The sequence below is a fragment of the Battus philenor genome, unplaced genomic scaffold (genome assembly GCF_028537555.1).
Source record: "Battus philenor isolate CCGP_79_NKW_IND1 unplaced genomic scaffold, ilBatPhil1.0.hap1 SCAF_30, whole genome shotgun sequence".
NCBI classification, from domain to species: domain Eukaryota; kingdom Metazoa; phylum Arthropoda; class Insecta; order Lepidoptera; family Papilionidae; genus Battus; species Battus philenor.
Window position 1 is genome coordinate 2,699,935 of NW_027181694.1, and position 17,855 is coordinate 2,717,789.

General features: G+C 35.6%; 1 protein-coding gene across 3 annotated transcripts in view; it reads right to left on the reverse strand.

Moving 5' to 3' along the window:
* Positions 1-3,163: 3,163 nt before the first annotated feature.
* Positions 3,164-17,855, reverse strand: part of CycG (cyclin G) — a 44,251-nt gene continuing 29,559 nt past the window's right edge. For all 3 annotated transcript variants that reach the window (XM_068771307.1, XM_068771308.1, XM_068771306.1), the window contains 8 exons: positions 10,774-10,889; positions 9,855-9,982; positions 9,138-9,289; positions 8,051-8,153; positions 7,475-7,569; positions 6,833-6,958; positions 5,694-5,782; positions 3,164-4,972 (listed from right to left, as the gene is read on the reverse strand). In XM_068771307.1, coding sequence (XP_068627408.1) covers positions 4,891-4,972; positions 5,694-5,782; positions 6,833-6,958; positions 7,475-7,569; positions 8,051-8,153; positions 9,138-9,289; positions 9,855-9,982; positions 10,774-10,889 — 891 coding nt within the window. In that variant the 3' untranslated portion in view covers positions 3,164-4,890. The remainder of the gene's footprint in view (positions 4,973-5,693; positions 5,783-6,832; positions 6,959-7,474; positions 7,570-8,050; positions 8,154-9,137; positions 9,290-9,854; positions 9,983-10,773; positions 10,890-17,855) is intronic.

The following is a 17,855-nucleotide window of genomic DNA, read 5'->3' on the forward strand; positions in this document are numbered from 1 at the left end:
CTGGGGCCTTTTTTTGTGTTAAATAATTTTTAAGTCCCTATTTTTATTTTATTTCTCCTGCATTCTTCACAATTTCTTTCATTCATCATCTATTTTATGTCACAACTTCTTACACTCTCCTGGCTTACTTGTCTCCTTATGCACGCCACCTTCCTACCTTCTCTTCCACTCAAAAAATACAGTAAGTTACTTCTTTACATCACAGTACAGTTTTATCGATTGTATTTTTTTTCTCCTTTTTATCAATCTTATCTTTGTTATTTATAAACTTTTTATTTTTTTACTATGTTTCTATTTCTTTAACACAACAATGTTTACCTTCTAAAATTCAATACAAATTGTTGCAGCCTTACCATTCCTTTGCTATTTTGTTTCATTTTTAATTATGACTTTTTTAATTACATCACTGCTTCAGGAACGAATGGCGACTCTTCGTCGCCCATCCAGGAGGCAATATATCAAGGCTCCATCTTCTTCCCTACTTCTATTTTCAAGTTCCGTTATTTGCCTCGAAAATGCGGAACAACCGGTGACCAGGTGCAGCATGGCCGTTAACACAACACACATATAAATGGTGTCCATAAAGACATTTTTTAAATAAAATCTATATTAAAATGTCGCACTTTGAGTAATATCATCTATGTTTCGCCTATTCCCAGTAGTTTTACTAATTAGTCTTACCAGTTGTATAAACGCAGTTCATTAAATGTATGCACCGAACAAGTTCTTCATTTTTGATTTTAGACATGTGCTAGACATCCCATCACTTATCAAAAAGCTATTTATTTAGAAATAAATTGATAATATCTATATTATTTTAATTTTGTATCATGTCGCATATAAATAAATAAAAAGGACGCGGTGGACCATAGCTGTTTAACGGTCATCATTATTATATATTAGACATATAATAGAAAGTTTTGTATATAGATATGCTGTATATAGAAAAAGCAAAAGCGTGGAAACTGTTGTAGGAATCTTCCTTGGGCTGGTTGGTCCTGAACGTAATAACGACACGAAGTCCGAAGCAGAAGTGTTGTATTTTCATTCAAGGTCGGTCAGCCAATTGCATAAGAAGTATTGTAGAGCGCCCTCTGTCGCCCGATATATATGAAGAATTATATTTCTGCGGAATTCCCCTTTTCGATGCTTAGCTTTCATATACCGAAAGATGAACAAAATAGTCAATGAAACAGTATGTAACAATCATTACTCTTTAAAATGCCTTTGACTGTCTATTGTATAAGAACACTATACTAAAACTCTACCGTCACAAATAGTGTAATCTACAATATGCCTCACATATCAACTTTAGGTTTAAACAGAAAATCATTTTGGCGACAAAAGCACGTTGATGTATACCGAGAAATGAAGACCGAACACCTGTAATCGAACCCGCACTGACACGGTCGCACCCGGGAGTCACCAAACGGTGCACGGCCAGCCACTGCTCAGCTACTGATGTCTACCAATTATCTAACACCCAGAACCACCCAGGAGTCCCAGAAACACTGCACGGCTCCTATATTAATAAGCAGGTGAACCCACTGTCTCAATCATATGGGCCTCTACCTAGGACACCCAGTCCTACCTAAGAGTCCCACAAACCCAGGCACGGCACCCGTGTGAAACAATTAGGACCTTCGTCCTCGGCCACTGGCAAAACAAATCTGAACCACAGGTGCGGAAGCGTCCACACTCTTTCCTATAGACAGAATGCCACGGCTACGACAGTTAAGGTTGTCGGAAGGCGTTGGATGCAGGTTGCTTCTAACAGGTCATATTGGTCGGCTAGGCTCTGAAGGCCTATGTCTAGCAGTGGCAGTCTTATAGCTGATATGATGATAATAAAGTGTGAATGAATGAATTAATAAATCCAATGGGAAATGACTTATATTTAAATGTTACACATGTGGAGATGGGGACAAAATAAAATATCAAAGTAAGAGTTGCAACTGTTCTGTTTATTCTCATTCGAGACAATATTTCTCTCTGCATCATCACAGGAATTGGTGTTACCATCACAATTAACTCGAGGCCGGCCCACGTGGCGCGCGCACATCCCGACCTCTACATAAATAAATTAAATCTACTCAAAATTTTATTTATATTTTTTAAAAATATATCTTCATTTGATTTGTATCCGCTGCGCCGCGGCCCGACCTCTTCCATTGCGACCAAACGAGCTGACAGTTTGAATGCAGCAAAAGAGGACAACCAAGTGCCAATATTCCGGTCATCAAGCCGTCAACTCGTTTTTACAACAAAAAACCATTCGCCTCCAAACATACGTCGTATAGATCTTACATTTTTAAAACAAAAAACTAAGACCTCATTTGTGATTCATTTACATTTAACATTAAAAAATACATTTACACACACACACTGAGCGTAAATGCAATATGACTGTCCCACTCGCACATACACATTGCACACACAAGACAAAAGATTTATTTATACATTTTTTTTTTGTGTTTTCAAAATGATTAATTCGATATTTCCCGTAAACACTATGAAAAAAATACCTGAGATCATTTTTTTTGCGGATTTTCTCAAAGTTTATATCATTTTTTTTGTCATTTATACATTTATACCTAGATACGACATTAATAAGAAATAAGTATCAAATATTACGTAAACTACGAAATTATCTGATAAAAATTAATTTTCATTACATTTATTATTAATTATATATATATTTATTTTAATTTTTTTTGTATATTTTAGAAATTGTTTTGAAACCCCTTTAAGGGAGTTAGTCGTGAAAATAAAATATTAAAAAAAAGTGTAGCCAACTAACGTAATACTATTTAATGTACTTACTCGTTTTAAACAAAACATTCGGTGGCATTTTCATTCCCCTTACACCCCGGCTCTACTTACGCGCTACGCTATGGAATATGTTTTATTTCTCCGCCATTTGTTTTCATAAAAACCATCACAGTGAGGAAGCTACACGGCGGTAGGGCGAAAAAGCGCGGGCTTTTTGACGTGACACAATTTTTTTTAAATAACGATTAAAGCTTTACAACGATAGAGCCACGAACTATGCAGATGGATTGTTTTTTTTTTAATTTTCCTGCCAATATCAGGTTCATCTTTAACCTTTTTATCTGATTTTGTTAAATGAAAGAAAATAAATATTTCATTAATTGGGAACGATTTTATACATTTATCTTATTTATCTTTTAAAATTATTAATATATACAAGACATTTATATAAAAAATTTACAATTACCAATTATATTCAAAATTTAGATTCATAAATTCAGTGGCATTCTTTGTTATGCCGTTAATATAGAAAATCAATTATTCACGTGGCCTATTCCCGCGTAAGAAAAATATCAAAGTTATTGATTTACATACCAAAAAATAGAAATAATCAAAATCACAAAGCATTACAATACTGTTTTAACCTGTGATATTTATAAAAGTTCAAATAAATTATCCATAGCTGTGATAAGACATCTGCTCATCTTTGTTTTAAATTTTCAAGGTTTTTTCTTTACCATTTCTTTTTATAGATTTTAATGCCACTAACCTTTTTAATGGATGATGTTAAGAAGCAAATATTTTATATAATATTAATTTCTGTAAGGTAATTAAATACAAATTTCTACACTGTCTGTACCATTGTTTCCCGACGTTAGGCCCACGCCCCACAACGCAATTCGAAAGTGGACTCGAGACGAATTTGACCCCTTTGCTAAAGCAAGACATTGAAATTATGTATGTTACATATGGGGGGCGTAAGAACTTTAACTCTAAGGAGAAGCATGGCACAAGAGGTTGGAAAATACTGGTCCATACTGTTGTTTTTTAATCATCACAGTAATTTCAAGTTTCAAGAAAATTTTATTGAATAAAAATTTTGATTATTCAAGTTTGTTTTAGAGTGGTGTTATTGGAAATCAGGAAAAGCCTATGTCCAGTAGTGGGACGATAATTATATATCTTAAACAACAATCCATCTGCAGACTTCAGTTCGCGAGCAAATCCGCCCTACCACCGATACAGTACCATTTATAATTGCCGAGCCGATTGCACCATTTTTAAAAATTGTAAAAAATTCTCTATTATTATTTTATATTTATTTCACAGTGTAAATGTACTCGTTGCGCTTGGACCATGTGCTTCTAACAAGAAACAATGGCTAATACTTTAATGAATTTGATTGAAAAAACTGTCAAAAAATAATATCTCTTTATTGAGAAAGCCATTGTCGAACTAATTAGTTTTAATTATACAAAGAGAGTTATGTAAACATTACACAGTAAACTGTGGTCGTCAGATCGTAGATCGACAATTTATTTAAATTTTGTTAACGTTGTAAACGCGAGGTTATTTGGTCCAGCGTCACAAAAACACGTCCAACCGCAACGAGCGCCTGCACACAAATGCTTCTAAATTCAGCCACCGACACACAGCTGTCAGCGGATCACGGGATTTTGAGTAAGTTCAAAAGTGGGATCGCAGCTCCTCTCGCCGGTGACGTTAATATTCACATGCACTGCGTTTATATGATTACAATACCAATCGCGGGAACGACTTGACATTCGATTGACAGCCTCGAGTGCCTTGACTGCGTGGTTAGATTTACCTTATTATATTCTGTATATGATGTTAAAAAGATTTTATTGATTGATTTCTTTCTTGTCCCGTTCGCCTTGTAACTTTAAATGCGTTTCAATTGGATCATGATTTCCATTCTTTATAATGATATTGCTTGATTTTCAACATGAGCTTTTGGTTTATCTCCGATCACACTGGTAGATTTTATTCAAGTGTTCGCTGCGCTGGCTTGGCGGTGAGGTGGTAGGGCTGGAGACACGGGTCAGGGCTCCCCGCTGGACGTGGAGGGGCGGAGCACGAGGCCCGCTTGGGCGCGTGTCAGTTGCTGCAGTACACGGGCAGCACAGGGCTCCGTGGCCAGTCCGAAGTCTCTTCGCTTTCACTACTCTCGCTGCCCGATCTATTACCAAATAAAAAAATTAAGCAAAAAATTCAAACATAGTCTTGACCACATCATGGTAAAGCTGTTACACTAGAATAATAGCCTTAGTTTTGAAGTTTTAGTTGAAGTTTTGGAAGTGGTTCAAATATACCCATAGTAGTAGTATCTCAGCGGTAGAGGACGAAACTTGCGTTAGTAAGTCATGAGTTCGATTCCTAGGATAAAATGTTATATAATTCACACTTTGTACATTTATTAAACAAGACTGCCACTGCTTGCTTACAAACAAATTTGCAGAGGATGGTTGGGCAACAGCATTCTCTACGTACCATGATACCACAGTGCAATCGTCAACTTGCCTGTTAAGCGTGGCGATTATGGTATATCTCCCATAAATGTCTTTGGGGGAGGTTAATACCATGAAGTGGTTGTCTATGGACTGTAGTCTTGGTATATAACATTTGACTTTGATTCTGATATTTAAATTGTATGTCACTTCCAGGGAAAATCTGTAATGTTTTTGTGAAATACATTTACATTTTCACGAGAAGCAACAGTCAATTTTTGAATATTATTGTTCCCAGTGTTGGGACATATTTTTCTCATTTTTGTAAGTTGTAAAATTGCCAGATGAGATTATCGAAGAAATAACACACGACTTACAATTACAAGTCTTTAAAACCACTGTCTTGTCATTTTATTTGAATTAAATTTCGTTATATTGTATGCGTGGGCTCACCTGTTTCGGCTGGGCGTGGTGTCCGCTGCTAAATGCTGCTCTTCGATAGTGGGCAAAAGCGAAGTGAGACGGTCTGTTGGCCGTAGAACCTGTGGAAACAGTGGAATGTAGTAACGGACTTGTACTGTACATTAAACAATGAAGCTAAGACAGTATAACACAAAATAATGCTTATGTGTATATATATCTTCAACCATTGTTCTAAGACATATGCAAGAGTACTATATATTTTTGAATGTTGTCCTTTGCACTTTACAAGGCATTATTCCATATATATATTTATATAAGCGTTATTTCTTTAAATATATCTATCATATTCAGCTAATAGTATGCTAAAAATATTTTAAAAATAAATTTGAAAACAATGCTAAAAGCAACAATCAAAAACAGCTTGACCAATTTTGCTAACTTTTTATATCTTATATTAAGGCATGAGAACGGTTCTTATAAAAAATATATTTGTGAAAAGTAGTAAATGCAATACTCTGTTTTCTGTTGCAAAATAGTTGGCGTCTATTTAAATAAAAAGTGTATTAGAATATAATCATACTATATGACATTAAATATTAAATAGAAACCCAAATATTTATATATTACTAGCTGATCCCGCAAACGTTGTTTTACAAAAAAAATTAAAGTTTTTAATTAACAAATGTAAGATAAGGGTTGATCGTAGAGGGGTGAAAATTTAGGTTTGTATGTATTTTTGTATGCTGTATCATAATTAAATAAAAACCAAAAAAATTGTCTAAAATATTAAAAATAAAATTTAGGGGTGGACCCTTATCACTTAGGGGTATGGAAAATAGATAGTAGCCGATTCTCGGACATACTGAATACGCATGTAAAATTTGGTAAAAATCGGTCAAGCCGTTTCGGAGGAGTTCAAGATCGAACACCGTGACACGAGAATTTTATATATTAGATATGGTAAGTAATTATTGTTTATTATTAGGAAAGGGATGACTTTTTATAAGTCAATACATTTTTTTCTTTTAGATGTCTCATGTCATTATTGGAAATCTCTCGTACATTCCCCTGTCTTAGGCACGCAACAAGTACGAGTCAATTATTTGTTGATGCATTTTATATTTTGTTTTATTTAAGGGAAGATAGAGAGGGTGTGTGTATATATGTACCTTGAGCGTGCGTTCAGAAAGGCGCCAGACGAGACGCTGCCGCTGCGGAGCCGCGCTGCGCGCCTCGTACCGCGACAGCACTGTGCGGAAGGTGTTGCGCGTGCGCACAAGCGACGCGTCCGACATCTGTACATAACACGGTGTTTTATATTAACCCTTTTCCTGATAATGTATCTGTAGAGATACATCAGAATTAATATAATAGTGGCATCAATTTTAACCGCAAAGTAATCATTTGTATGTGAATGTTTAGGTAATTTCTTAATTTTCGAACGCTTATTCAGTTTTATCTGTTGGCATCCAAGTCAAGTGGTATAAATATTAATGGAATTTAAAAAAAACTGCCAAGTTAAGGGTTAAGGGCATATCAAATAATGTGTTCCAGATGTACAGAATGACTTACCTACCAGAGGTAACACGGAAAACAAGAGGGGAAGTGTCCGTTTTAAAATTCAATTATTATATAAACATTTCGTAATTAATAAAAAAATCAACATTTTTGTCAACCATTATTTTCCCAGTTGCCTACAAAAGAGTTATTAATTTTATGAAGCCTAGAGATACGTCTTTTTTATTTCTGATGCTAACTAAATTAATGAAAACAGTTTATTCTTGTAAAGTGCGGGGTGGCAGTGTACTTACGTTGCAGTACGCCTGTAGCTGCGCCGCGAACTCATACAGATAGTACAGCTCGTCCGACACGTCTCTCACCCGCGCGCACTCCGTCAGCTGTTTCTCTGCAAAACCATCGTTACACTTATATCTCGTTGTTACATTAAATTATATCATATAAATATGACGAATTTCAAAATCAAATTTATATTTACACATACATACATACATGTATATATATATAATGTATATATATATATATGAAACGTTCACAAGGAAGACAAACTACCTGGCAAGATCGTCAGAAAACAGTAAATGCTGCTTCCAACAGGATCTAATGGAAATTTACAGAAGCGGCCTAAGTCAAATAGTGGACATTTTACTGCTGAAATAATGATACGTAAGTACGACGTCCACTTACAAGGTAGACACAGACCTGTTTGAGGTTAGGTAGACGCTTGCTGCTTCTAAGTAGTGAATATAATTTAATAGGGCAGCCTACGTCCAGCGGTGGGCGTCATACAGCTAAAATGATGACACAAAAGTAAGATGTACACCCACAAGGTGGACATACAAACTAGTAAAGGTGGCAAGTGTAAAACTCACCGAGCTGATGGTAGACGATGACCAGCGCCAACTCACTCATCCTGGCGTTGGCACAGCCGGCGTCGCAGATGGCGATTTCCAAGAGATTCACCAATTCGCTTTCCTAAACAAAACACTAGTGTTAATATCTCCTATAGACATACAGAAATTAATTAGCTTTAACCTATTATAGTGTAGAGGAAAAAGGTCCTTTATTTACACTTTATATGAATATACTGGACAGTTTTGACACAAGTTAATAAGCATGTAACTATAGTATAAAGATGATATCTTGTTAGACCAATTGTGATTCTGTAGGTAGTGAGCACTGATGGCCCAGTGGTAGAGTACTGAGCATTACGATCATAGGTCGCGGGTTTGATATGCCCGGGACACTAAGTTATATAATTCACACTTTGTGTATTAATTATACGAGTTTGCCACTGCTGACTAATAAGTTTCCAAAGTATAGGCAGCAGCATCCTCTGCATAGTAATTGTGGTCTATCCCCTCATAGATATCTTTGAGTGAGCGTTTGTTGGCTGAAACGGCGAAGTAGTAATATGATGCCGCCACCAATAGTTTTGGCAGTTCTATTTTGATATTAGCATCTCAATACCTAAATAATTCAATCAGGTAGAAATCTGAAGGTGCCATAGTCGAATGTAAAGACCGGTAGGTTGAGGCAGTAACAATAAGGGCAGGGAACTGAGGGATGGAAGAACCCTAAGAAGTGTCACAGAGCTGGTCAGCTAGCCTGAAGGTTTATATATAAACGCTATCTCAATTCACACATTTCCTTTACATTGCCCTCCTGGTTTGTTACATTTTTTCCATCATTTATATGCTACAAGTTGTATTAACCAGTTGATATTACTTAATCAGGCTATTCCAGTGCAAAGCATATTGAAAGGAGGCAGTAATTACTAAAGGAGGTAGTAATTGACAGGTTCAGGAGTGTGCCCTGTGGGAAGGATGCAATTATTTGGACTATAAGAGAGATAGTTGGTAAGATGAGATGGTAAAGAGCAGGGTAGTGATTTGACGTCACAATGAATGGTGCAAGTGGTGGGAGGAAGATCAAGGAGTATGGCAGGGCTGGTGGTACCTGTGGCAGATGTGCAGCCGCGAGAGCTCGCACCAGCCGCAGCCAGTGCAGCGGGGTGATGGCGCGCGCGTTGTTGAGCGCGAGCTTGTCGGCGAGCACGCGCGACATGCGCGCCACGTCCCGCCACGTGCACGCAGACTGCGACACCGACACTGCAACGTAACGACACCGATATTTTATTTTTCATTCATCACCAAAATATCGCAACTAGCATTTTTTGTCAGTGCCCACATTCAGCATCATCATCATTTCATCAACAGCTGGACATAGGCCAATACCCAACGTCTACTGACAACCTTTTCGAGGTCCTATGTTTACCTTGTGGTTAGAGAAAATTAACATATATATCATCAGTTAAATATATAATTAACATGAACCCGAAGTTCCCGAAGTGGTACAAAACCTCCAGGGGTTTACATAAGACTTTTCCCGGGTGTAGACCAGATGTTGACGTGAAAATATAACAGTGATTGCCAATTCACAAACGTTCCACGAAAATTTATCAGCTTTTATTAGCGAGGAACTAAAATGTCTTCTTTTCCCCTATCAATGTAGGCAGATGATATTTAAAGAAGTTCAGCGATTGTTAGTTATAAAAACTTATATTCCTTCCTGGCATATCTACTCCTTACCTCGGAAGGAGAATGATGTCTCGACATAAGGGGGAAATATGTTTTCAATAGATGTAAATGTAACTATGGTGCAAATGAAACTCACCCAGCTCTTCGACGGAGACTTTCCTGGGCTGTTTGGTCAGTTCCGCGTACTCGTCCAACGCTACGTTCATGCAGGAGACTGTGATGCACGGCACATGGCATGGGCGAACTTTCATCTTCGTCAGGAACCTGATCAAGAGGTTACAATATTAAATACATACTCTATACAGCATGTACAGGATGATTGCTTATAGATGTTAAAGAGGATTAATGTATTACGCATGAGGGAAGCCTATGTTCAGCGGTGGAAATCCTTTGCAGGGAACTTATGTGTGATACCCTCCTACTCAACAAGAACCCCTCGGTAGTGATCCTCTATTCCTTTAGAGTGCTCAACAGATCTATGGAACTCGCTGGTGACCTTTACTATTCTGTTCCTTGGCACAAGACACATCGTTTGAGGAAACTGAACCTCCACCGATGTCCTAATAGAAACACAAGGCCACTTCGCATTGCTGCCCTCCATGGCATTCGCATTGATTGAGCGTTGAATGCTCCCCACTCTCAAACAGACTGGAGATATTTTAGACCAATTCTAATGAACTCGAGCTAAAGGATTGCAGCGGACTTCCTGCTGCTAAAAGATGACGATTATGAGAGACCGGTCCTCGTGGCGATTTAACTCTTAATAGCCTGATTTACGAAAGTGTTTTTTTTTTAATATTACTGTGTTTGCCTGAGGGTCTAGATGAAGGGAAAAATAGATTTTTTTTAAATATCGTTGGAAATAATATTATACAACAGTAAAATTCGTACAGCCAACCTATAAAAAAACTAATAGTAATGTGAACATTCGGTTTAAAAGATTGGTATCAAAATTGAAACTCTAGGCTATTAAGGGTTAGAAGGGGGGGTCTATACTTTTTAGTAGGCGAATTGGCTGACGTGAATGAATGACAGTGCAGTTTGAGGGTTATTACCTGTCGAAGAGGTTGATGGCGCTGATGAGAACGTCTGCAGGTAGATCGAACCACACCTTGAGGCAGCGTAGCACATGAGCCGCGCCGTCTCGGGCGCCGATGGTCACCTCACCACTCTGTTGGTCAAACGTTACATCGTTACTTAAAATATTAACTTATAAACTTAATTGCTGCGACAAAAAAAAACAACTTAAAAACTTAACAAAAATTCGCAGAACACAGAAAAAAAGTACGAAATATATTCCTCCATGGGTCTGAGTCTACGTACGTGTTCCACACGATATAAAACCTTCATTGTCTGAATTATTAATTTAAAATTAAAAATATATTATTAAATATACCTCTTATATTATAAATTTATCTTATATAATATACCTATTATATGCTATAATAATAGCATTCAGGAGTTTTTAGTTGCTCGAAATGTGTGGAACTTGTAATAAAAGTAGTTAAATTTTATTTCAAAAGAGCGACTTTAGAGTTTTTGGCCGGCTTTTCTTAGCAGATAGCATTCAGAGCCGATGGTAGCTTACCACATATAATGTTAAAATAATTAACTATTCAATAGTGCCTATAAATGCCTTCTTGAATAAAGATATTATAAATTTCAATCTATAGAAATTATTATTTTAGACGTATGACGTCCACAGCTGGACTTGGGCCTTCCCCTTAGATATCCAATAGGACCGGCCGGAAGCGGAATCCAATGTATTTTGACCACCTTCGAGGTCGTCAGTTTACCTTGCGGGTAAACACGTCTCACACTGTATATATATGTGTAATTATATGACTGTTCAGCACAGACTCTCACTGCAAAGTGTAGGCCTCCCCCAATATGTCTATGGGGAATATAACACAATCAATAAGGCAGGCGGGTTGGCGAAACGCGGTAGTATGGTACACAGAAGACGCTGCTTATCTTTAAAAAACTTTTTTGCAGTGGCAATTCTATATAATTAATGCACAAAGCGTGAATTACATAAGATTGTATGCCGGGAATTGAACTACCTACCTACAATCGCATGTATTAGTTCTTACCGCTGGACTACTAAGAAATATAGATTTATTCTCTTATTAACCCTTCATTTGCTGCAACATGGCGTCTATCAGCGTCAGGAATTATTTAAATGATTAATGAAATATTATTCTTTATCACCCTGTGGTATAGTACATTCAGAGCAAGCGACTTTAAACTGTATTTCTAAGGCGATTAGATATAATGTAGCTTGCTTTATTTTGGGCAAATCTGACCCGTACACACCCGGAGAGTTTGTGCAGATATGTCCATAGGCAGTCGACATGTATTATAAGAAATTTGTTTTATAATTTCAAATTTTAATTGATTAAATTTGTATACAGGATGTGTAGTATATAGTATTTTATGTTTTCTTTCATTGATACGAATTTATAATTCATATTCAAGGTCGCAGAACTTCACGGTAACTATAGCGCGAGCGGAAGTAATAGAAAAGAACTCTTATCTTGTTATACAGGAAGAGTTTAAACCGACGTTTAAATGCTGTAAAACCTATTTGGATTAACAAATGTTTTATTGCAGTAATGATTTATCAACCATACAGATAAACGTTCAAGGTTCAGACAACCATTAGAGGAAAACGTTCAAATAGGACAAGGAGAAATTATGTACAGCACCGGCGATAATTATTGCACATCGACATTTAGAAAGAGACAATCGGCTAATTTCGGCTTCGTAGAGCGTTATCTCATTAGATTTTTAGTTCCACACTCAATTTTAGTCCTTCTCAATGTCTTTCATTCTTTCCTCTAATTTCGTTCAAAACATCTTTCTTTCTTTTTCATACTTCCCTCTCATACATCGCCGACTCACATCCTTCTCTTTCCCCCTGGGTATTATAATTTATTTATTCTTATTCATTATTAATTTTCTTACTATCTTTATCTTTTCTAATATCAACTGTTTTTATCGCTCTTGCCAAACACAGAGTGTTGTGTCAGTTTTTTCGCATTGTTTGCCGCATGCGTATTTATCAGCGGGCTGGCGGGCGGTGCACTTTGTTGCACGACTACGACTGCATGTGCGGAAGTGGCTAAATATTGGTCCTTTTCTTACTTAACCCTTTTAGTACCGGGAGCCGATATATCGGCATTGCAAGAAGAACTTTATTTCAAAATAAATTGGTAATACGTTATAAATGATCTAATTTCATTACGAGAGAATTAAAAATATTGGTTTTCATCCTAACTCTGTGGAGATACCGAAATCTAACATAAACACCGATGGTTGCCGCTCCGGCGACATACAAGCTGATTCATGAGTCGTTTTCTGAGGCTTTGAGCTCTTATCGAACCGTTTCCAGATATACTTTATAATAATTAGCCCATATAAAATTATGATGAAAAGATAGCTATTTGTATATGCAAATACATTGTGTAAGACAGAACTCAACTTTTACTATTTTTATGAATATTTATACCTTTTCCATTTACATAATTTTTAATAAGTAGAGAAAAACCAGTCAATGTTTTGTTCTCTACTTCATCCAAAGTACATTGCTTTTTAAATCATGTAAATATTGTTTCTTTTTAGGTTTTTATGCGCATTTTCCCAAACCCTAGTAAAACTGTGAAATTCGACCGGTTATTTACGCGAAGGCACATCTTTTTCGCCCGGCAATAAAAGGGTTAAGATGGACTTCCGCAAAATAACGCCTGATTCCATTAAATAATATTAGAATGTCTTTTTATATTAAATTTACATTTAAATAAACTATAATACAGAATGTGTTTTGTGAATATCATGACATTATTTAAAAAAAAAAACTTAATAGTTGTATTGTAGTGTGGGCAATTAGTAGGCTATCGACTCAATCTTATAATCCAAGGTGAGGAACGTTTTCGTATTGTTGCTAATTTTGTATGCCAAACGTACAATATACATAGCCTTGTATTTGGCGAGGTGAATGCATTTATTGTTTTGAAATTTAAAAAAAATATTCGTGACCTATCTAGCCTATGGGATACTATATAAAGACTGTAAGGACCACTAGATTAGCTTTACTTCTTTCATAGTAGACCATAGCATATGGTTAATGGTATTTGTAAAAAAATTAAATAAAAAAATGATTCAAAATATTATTATTTAACTGGCAACAGACAATATAATTTGTGTGCTGGCAACATTGTAACATTTTTTTTTAATTTCTTGATCCCATGATCGATAAGTCACCTATGTACATTTTTATAACTAATACAATAAATTTATTAAATTCATACAAACTGGTTTCTTTAACAGCATGTACAAAGGATACATACATTTCATGTATCTAAAATGTTTAGTTTATTACTATGGCGTCTATTATTTTAAGTTTCGTTAGGATTTTTCAAGGTAGACACTATATTTTATAAACGCTTGGGAACCTATATAAATAATGAAAAATATTATTAACCGCTTAGGGTCATTTATAGAGAAGAATGCCTCAAGAGTCTAATTTGATAGAAACCACCGCATTCATATAGACAGCTACAAAGGTTCCAAACACACTCTGATCTGAAAAGAGCCCACATCAAACTCAGACAGTTTTTTTGTGGTCCCTTTCAGAATATTCTAAATACATTATCTGTAAAGATGCCAATAGTTCATAAGCTAATATCCTTCTAAGCTCTGAATTGAACGATGCTATTTTTTATCCTTTTTATTTTCCCCTTGCTGTGTTTGGGGCAGGGATTTTACATTATCGTGTAATTTTTTTCTTTTCAATTTCTTATATACTTTCCTTCCGTCTATTACAATCTCTTTTTTCCTCTTTCATATCTTCTTTCAAACACAGCCTTCTTTTCCTCTTTCTTATTTCTGTATCACAGATTACAGTATCACAATTGTAATTTTTATTTTCAATAATGATTTTTTTTCTTTCCAGCAAGTTTTTATATGTATCTAATGATGCCATTCTATAGCTAATAAGTTTCTTTTATTTTGTGTCCTTTGTTTAGGCTATGCCATCATCGCTCTGTATCAAACCGATGCTGTGAGCATTTGTTATTGAAAACAAATAATATTGCTGCACCAACAACTGCGCAGTTGCCGATCGGGGTCAACCGCCATATGTCGTCGATAAAGACGCGTCTATCGCCGCGCGAACGGGTTTACTTTTGAATTTCGAAATGAAAATGGCGCCACACATTCAGCTTCCATAACGGCGCTAGTGGCCAGTGCTAGGCTAGTGTTTACGTAAACGGGAACGTTGTGAGAATAAATTTGCATCGTTGCTTGTACACACCATTACCTGTTTTAACTTATTTCTTGTGACATATCTTATCTGTGATTCATTCATATCGAGTGATATTCCCATCATTTCAGCAATTGAAACGTCCACAGCTGGACATAAAAAATTACCGATTTTTCTAAATACTTCAACCAAAAATATTTTTTTTTGTGTCTTCATTCGACTTTGAGTTATAAAATCTCCTTATGGGCAATGTTTTTATAGTTTTAAATAATGCTATTGCAATAGGATACCTGATAATGAAACCTCTCGGTAGATTAAAAAAGAATGTCAAACTTTTTTGCCCTTAAGGTCACTCACCCCTTTAAAGCTATTACATCTATAATAGTGACATACAGATTATAAATACAAAAAATAAAAATAAACTCGTAACACCCATATTTCGTCTTTAAGAAGTTAACATATCATACATGGGTATTGGTGTACGCATTTATAATAAAGTTTTACGAGATATCTAAGACGTTCCTTTTCTTAGTTTTAAATCAAACATGGTATATCTAATATATAAAATTCTCGTATCACGGTGTTCGAACTTGAACTCCTCTGAAACGGCTTGACCGATTTTTACCAAATTTTATATGCGTATTTAGTAGGTCTGAGAATCGGCTACAATCTATTTTTCATACCCCTAAGTGATAAGGGTTGTTCACCCTTAAATTTTTTGTTTTTATTTTTTTATGATACAACATACAAAAATACATACAACCCTAAATTTTCACCCCTCTACGATCAACCCTTATTTTTAAATTGAAAATTAAAAATATTTTTTTTTGCAAAACAACGTTTGCGGGATCAGCTAGTTATTAAATAAATATTATTATACCATTCAAATAAACAACTTTTTAAAAAAGCCACTGTTGAGTTTCTGGTCGACTCTCAACAGATCATTGTTCCGTGCTAGTGGCAGCTTGCTGCTTACGTTAAAATAATCAACAATTCAAAAGCGCATGTAAATACCTACTTGAATAAAGATATTCTGATTTTTTTGCTAACACACAGATCAGTCCATTCTCTTACATTGTATTTATATCTGCAACGTTTATATATATTACACTCGCAGCACGAATTTTTCAAGATTCAAATGTTCGTCATAAAGTTTATTCGTATGATTTAAAATGATCGACTATATTCAAAGTAATTTGAAACAATTATTAATAATCACTATTAAATTTCTGAGTCATAAAGTCTTGCTCCAAACTTGCAAAACTGAACTATATATACTACATTTATTTGAAGATCAAGTTCTAGAAGTCAGTCCAGCCAAGATGGTTACTGGATTTGCTGAGCACCTGCATAGGTTCCTCGTGCATCTGTGTCCCAGCGGTGGACCAGGCCGTGGTGCACAATTGATGCTCTCTCTTATCCAAAACTATTCGAATAGATATAGAGATCGAGATAGGAAGGAAGGTAGATAGTGGTAACATCGCCTCCCTAATAGAAGATGCAAGAAAGACGCCACATTTTCTTACAATACTGCGAGGTCATAAATATGAACAAAACCTACCTAAGATCGAGTTGTAGTAATAAATAGCTGTGATATAGTAACAAACAACAATGTAATAATAAAAATAATAGGAAATAAAAATGTAATTTAAATATCGCCAATTTGAAACTAGGTGTTTTGTCAACTATTCTAAATAGTAAACGTATAAACTCAATAGGTGGCCACTAGAGCGATATATTTTTTTTCCAATGTCATTAATCTTACACTTTCAAATTGCATTTTGTTCAACAACAGAGCTCTTTTTCAATTTATAACAAAATGGCTGCCGGCTCTAATTATGACATTACTCTTGCACCAACTGTTATTAATAGTGTATGTGTTTAATTATTAAACTGTTCATCTCAATGATTGCGAATTTCTTACACACACACTAAACGTGCATCAAAATTTTACATGCTATATAGCGTAATTGTATTATATTTAATGCTTTTATATTTAACCCTTAAATGCGTATTGTTGTTTTTAAACAACATACTAAAAACCACAGATAAAATTGACCTTCTTTTAATTTTTTGTTAAATTTGACAACTAGTACTTATTTGTGAACTAATTTTGTACATTTTTTGAATGTTAGCACTATCCATTGTTTATAAGCATTGAAAATAAGTTAATTTCAAAGGTCACTTTGAAGAAAACTTTTCTAGTGGCGCGAAACTAAGTTTTATAGCTGTGTTTGGACTGATAAAATATCATGTAAGTATATAATATATTTTTATTTGCTTGATTATATCTTCTAATACATGTTCACGTTGTAAAACATTGAAAATCACTTGATGCTACAGTCGAATAGAGCGAAATCTGGTATGTTGTAGGAAAACTACAATGCGCATTGCCTGCTAAATAAATGCATGTTTGGTGAAGGATTTTTCTTATGGTTTTCACCATGCCGCAATTACTAGAAAGCAAAATTACAAAGTATTTAGAAACTCTTGAAGATTCAGAAGATGGCTTAGACGGGTGAGACTCCGAAGTAGAGGATGCAGGTCACTATTATTAAATCGCTCGAGATGTTCTTCGAGACCTTGAATATAGTGATGACGGTGAAAATCCCCAGCCTGATGAAGTGGATGCTGATCCTCTTCTCGTTATTGACAACGATGAAAATATGCCAGACCCTTCTATTTTGGAAGCCGAAGAAGCAGCACCCCAGAGTAAATCACAAGGGATTCCTAGACGACCTCTGGTTTGGCGAAAACGAAACCTTGTTACTGCTGAAGACAGCCTTATTTTTAGGAGAGAAACTCAGATAACAGAAGCATTGATGTCTTGTAACACGCCGTATGTTTTTTTTAAATTTTATTTTACATCAGATC